The following is a 1,240-nucleotide window of genomic DNA, read 5'->3' as shown; positions in this document are numbered from 1 at the left end:
GCACGTCCAGCGAGGATGTCACCTCCGCTGAGAAGATCACGTCCAGCTACGCCAGAGTTTCAGATGCCTGAGTCTAGCGTTGATCGAGATAGAGTATGTTACTTAAAAATAATTCTTCGATTGTCGTTTTATTTTATTTGTTAGGTTATTCATTTGTAATAGTTATTTTTTCAGGAGGGCCGTCCAGTATCGCCTCCTGCACCTAGTCCCCGTGCTTCGACGATTGATTTGTTCGACCTCCTGATGGAGATGAGAGGAGACATGGCAGAGTTACGGGATAATGTCGTGACACTACGAGCTGAGTTCGGGGACATGGCACAGTTACGATATGATGTCGCGATGTTACGAGCTGGGTTAGGAGACCTCCATGCTGAGGTTGCAGCGATACGAGGTGACATAGCAGGCCTGCGTGGGACGAGCGATTATCGAGATGGAGGAGGTAGCGGAGGGACAGGTCACTATCGGGACGGAGGGGGTGACGGAGGGACTGGTGGCTATCGAGACGGAGGGACTGGCGGTTATCGGGACGGAGGGGGTGACGGAGAGGTCGATGGTTATCAGGGGGGAGGGGGTCAGATGGGGTGTGTTGACTCATCGTGGCCATCAGTTGCTGCATTTGATTCATTTTTAGATGACACGATGGGGATGGAGGAGCGAGAGAGGATACCTGTGGTGGAGGGGGTGCCCGCACAGGATATACCTGAGGACGTGGAGGGGATGCCCGAGGAGAAGAGGGTACCGGAGATGGGGGTGGAGGTGGTATCGAAGGTGGGGGTGCCCGTGCAGGGGATACCCGAGGACGTCGAGGGGGCATCGGAGGTGGTACCCGTGCAGGGGATACCCGGGGATGCCGAGAGGGTACCGGAGGAGGATAGGGTACTGGAGCTAGAGGTGGTACCCATGCACGGGATACCCGGGGATGTCGAGGGGGCACCGGAGGAGAAGACGCCAGACTCGCCGGTCGTGGTCTTTGTGTCGGAGGAGGTGGTCCCGACAGCGGGCGAGGGGGTCGTCCCGATGGCTGGGGAGATGGAGATTCCCAGGGCGCATGAGGAGCGGGTGGTCGGCAAGAGGCCAAGGGTGCCATCACAGTACGTTCTTTCTCCCTTTACCACGGAGGCGAAGAGGAGAAGGTTCGTCGACGGGACGCACCTGAATTTATTCAGGGAGGTGGACCACGCCAAGTGGAAAGCCTTTAAGACAGAGTGGAGAGCATTGCAGCCTGGGTCAGTTTTGTATT

The 1,240-nt window shown here is 56.9% G+C and overlaps 1 protein-coding gene across 1 annotated transcript; it reads left to right on the top strand.

The window, feature by feature from the left end:
* The first annotated feature begins 6 nt into the window (after window positions 1-6).
* On the top strand, window positions 7-704 carry LOC111395368 (dormancy-associated protein 2-like). Its single transcript, XM_023021341.1, has 3 exons — window positions 7-93; window positions 175-571; window positions 655-704. The coding sequence occupies exons 1-3, from the start codon at window positions 16-18 to the stop codon at window positions 702-704; spliced, it is 525 nt and encodes a 174-aa protein (XP_022877109.1). The 5' UTR covers window positions 7-15.
* Window positions 705-1,240: the final 536 nt, after the last annotated feature.

This window comes from Olea europaea, chromosome 6, assembly GCF_002742605.1.
Source record: "Olea europaea var. sylvestris chromosome 6, O_europaea_v1, whole genome shotgun sequence".
NCBI lineage: Eukaryota > Viridiplantae > Streptophyta > Magnoliopsida > Lamiales > Oleaceae > Olea > Olea europaea.
This window is presented reverse-complemented; position numbering and strand designations above follow the sequence as displayed.

Excerpts from the sequence above, each read along its gene's own strand:
- LOC111395368 (XM_023021341.1), top strand. The coding sequence starts at position 16 with ATGTCACCTCCGCTGAGAAGATCACGTCCAGCTACGCCAGAGTTTCAG. Across the intron at positions 94-174 it reads CTAGCGTTGATCGAGATAGA|GAGGGCCGTCCAGTATCGCC; the intron begins GTATGTTACTTA and ends TTATTTTTTCAG. Across the intron at positions 572-654 it reads TGGTTATCAGGGGGGAGGGG|CGAGAGAGGATACCTGTGGT; the intron begins GTCAGATGGGGT and ends GGGATGGAGGAG.